This window comes from Amphimedon queenslandica, unplaced genomic scaffold (assembly GCF_000090795.2).
Source record: "Amphimedon queenslandica unplaced genomic scaffold, v1.1 AMPQUscaffold_8299_Cont19756, whole genome shotgun sequence".
Lineage (NCBI taxonomy): Eukaryota > Metazoa > Porifera > Demospongiae > Haplosclerida > Niphatidae > Amphimedon > Amphimedon queenslandica.
In genome coordinates this window covers 1-2,464 of record NW_003551423.1, presented here as the reverse complement: position 1 = coordinate 2,464, position 2,464 = coordinate 1, and the positions used below count along the sequence as shown (strand labels likewise).

At 33.8% G+C, this 2,464-nt stretch overlaps 1 protein-coding gene across 1 annotated transcript; it reads left to right on the top strand.

The window, feature by feature from the left end:
• Positions 1 to 6: 6 nt before the first annotated feature.
• LOC109591390 (uncharacterized) lies at positions 7 to 2,464 on the top strand. The gene is made up of 4 exons (XM_020007127.1): positions 7 to 1,168; positions 1,225 to 1,675; positions 1,765 to 1,821; positions 1,867 to 2,464. Exons 1-4 carry the CDS (start codon positions 20 to 22, stop codon positions 2,133 to 2,135), a joined length of 1,926 nt encoding a protein of 641 aa, XP_019862686.1. The 5' UTR covers positions 7 to 19; the 3' UTR covers positions 2,136 to 2,464.

Here is a 2,464-nt window from a genome sequence, read left to right as displayed (position 1 = left end):
TTATACTTCGAGAAAAATTATGGAGCAATTGTCTTCTGAAAAAAGGGAAAGACCACAAATGTTGCATGAAGCTACATGGATTCATCTTTTAGACAGTGGAGGTCAGCCTCAGTTTACCGATCTCCTTCGTATGTTTGTACGTGGTAATTCACTGTACATCATTGTCATGAAGGTGACCGAATCCCTTCATGACAAACCCACATTCGTTTTTTCTATTGAAGGTAAACCACTCAATGCGCCAAAAGAAATGACCATGACTAATCTTCAGATTATTGAGAGGTTTGTTCGTTCTGTTGCAGCAACTTCAAGAGAAGACAATAGTGAACCAGCATTTGCTATTGTAGCCACTCATTGTGACCAGCGATCAAAATATAAACAGTTCTTGGGCTCAGAGGAATCAATTGAAATGAAAAATAAAACTCTCCAATCACATTTGAGTGATTTTCTTCATCTTTTTGTATTCTATAATCACAATTCTGATGAGCTGATTTTTCCCGTTAACAATCTTTGTCAAGAGAACCGAGAGAAGCTTTCAGCTGACATCTGCAATCGTCTTGTGTCTGACGTTAGGTTCAATATTAATATACCAGTACGTTGGTATGCATTTGATTTGGATATCAAGAATGAAGCATCAAAGGAGACACATGGAATGATCTCACTTGAGTCCTGTTACTCTATTGGTCAAAGATTAGAAATGGATAAAGAAGAGGTTGAAAGGTGTCTCATTTATTTGGATTCAATGAGATTATGTATCTATTATCATAAGCTCCTTCCTCATGTAGTCTTCACTAATCTTCAGTTTCTGATAGATTGCCTCTCCAATATTGTTTGCGTGTCTTTCGTAGATAAACTTAAAAAAATATTACCCAATGGAACCATTATATCTGAAAAAATTATTCACTTGCTTAGATATAATGGAACTTTTGATCAAACACTACTCGATAGTCTTGGATTGACTTTTATTCATAACTTGTTTTCAAAGAAAGATCTCCTATTGTTGCTACAGAAATTCCGTGTTATCTCATCTATTGAAACTCCTCAAGATGATGCTAAATATTTTATTCCTATACTTTTACCAGCAGAAAGTCTCTCAGAAAAGTCAAAAAATTTGATTGCTACAAATTCTGTTCCGCTTTTTATTACATTTGATAACAAACTGATGTTACAGGCAAGACACTAATTTTATTTACTGACTTTTTTTACTATTTTTCTTTTTATATACAGGGTTTATTTCCAACATTGGTAGTTTCTCTATTAGGTCGAGAGGAAGAGCCTAAGTTTTTCATTGATAGTCGTACTTTTGAATTTCCCAGGCAGCTCCGCCATGCAGTGAAGCTCTATGCACCAAGTTTATTTGCAGCAGTGTTCCTTTGTGAGAATAATGAATCAATTGATGTTTATTTCACAGGTTGTCCACAACATTGTTATCATCTTCGCAAGGTAATCCTTGAAGCTTTATCAGTCAGTGTTAAGGTATTGGAGTATGATGAATCAAAGTTAAATATGTCAGCTCTTATTCGTTGCAATCGTGAGCATATTGAACGTGCTCATGATAAGAAGAATCATCCTATTACAATTTCACTTGATTTATCTCAAATTGGTTGCAGTGTTGAGTCTAGTCTTCCTACTATTGCAATTAGTGATTTAATTGAAAGGAAACGCTGCTGGCTAATACGTAAGTAAATTTTTTATACTGTGCACAACTGCAATGGCTATAAAACATAGTAATCAGAGGTTTTAATAAGTATTTTCATTTTATTGCAGCAACAGCTTCTGTTTGTGAGCCTGCTCCATTACCAGTTGATGACAATGCATTGTTAAGTGAGTCAGTTGTGTTAAAGTTATACTTAACCATATTAATTACAGATCACACTCATGCTCCTGCTATTCTTGATGCCATCGATTCTGTAGTAGATGAATGGCAAAGATTAGGACAAAAGTTGGGAATCAGTGATAAAATGTTGAGGCAGTTCAAATATAATTCCCGTGATCAAGTTCAAGTTTGTCGTAAAGATATGATCTACTACTGGATAGATGCAAGATGTGCTACATGTCACAAATTGAAATCAGCACTCAAAAGTATGGGAGAAAATGGAATCGTCAGTGAGATACAGCGTTTACAAACTGCTAAATAGGTATTGAAGTTTTAATTTTGCTACTTTTAATGTTCAACTTTTCTTGACAATCGCTTCTTATTTTTGAGTGCTTTCATATAATTTTATTGTCTTGAAAATTTGATGTAACAACAATTTGTAGTGACAGCAAAAATAATAATTATTATTATCACTATTTTAAATAAATTTGTTATTGATGTGTGGTGCTTGTTGAAAGTATAATATAAATTAACAAACAAAAATAGAATATTAATTCTGAGTCAATAATATGATACAGTGAATGAAGAGATGCTGCTTGTGTGATGAATAATAAAAACTCCATTCCTCACGAGTGATGCTGTACCTCAACT

What these genes read in the sequence shown, in the direction of transcription:
- LOC109591390 (XM_020007127.1), top strand. Translation starts at nt 20, where the DNA reads ATGGAGCAATTGTCTTCTGAAAAAAGGGAAAGACCACAAATGTTGCAT. An exon ending in GAAACGCTGCTGGCTAATAC is followed by an intron (nt 1,676 to 1,764) that starts GTAAGTAAATTT and finishes ATTTTATTGCAG; the next exon opens with CAACAGCTTCTGTTTGTGAG. An exon ending in TGATGACAATGCATTGTTAA is followed by an intron (nt 1,822 to 1,866) that starts GTGAGTCAGTTG and finishes TATTAATTACAG; the next exon opens with ATCACACTCATGCTCCTGCT.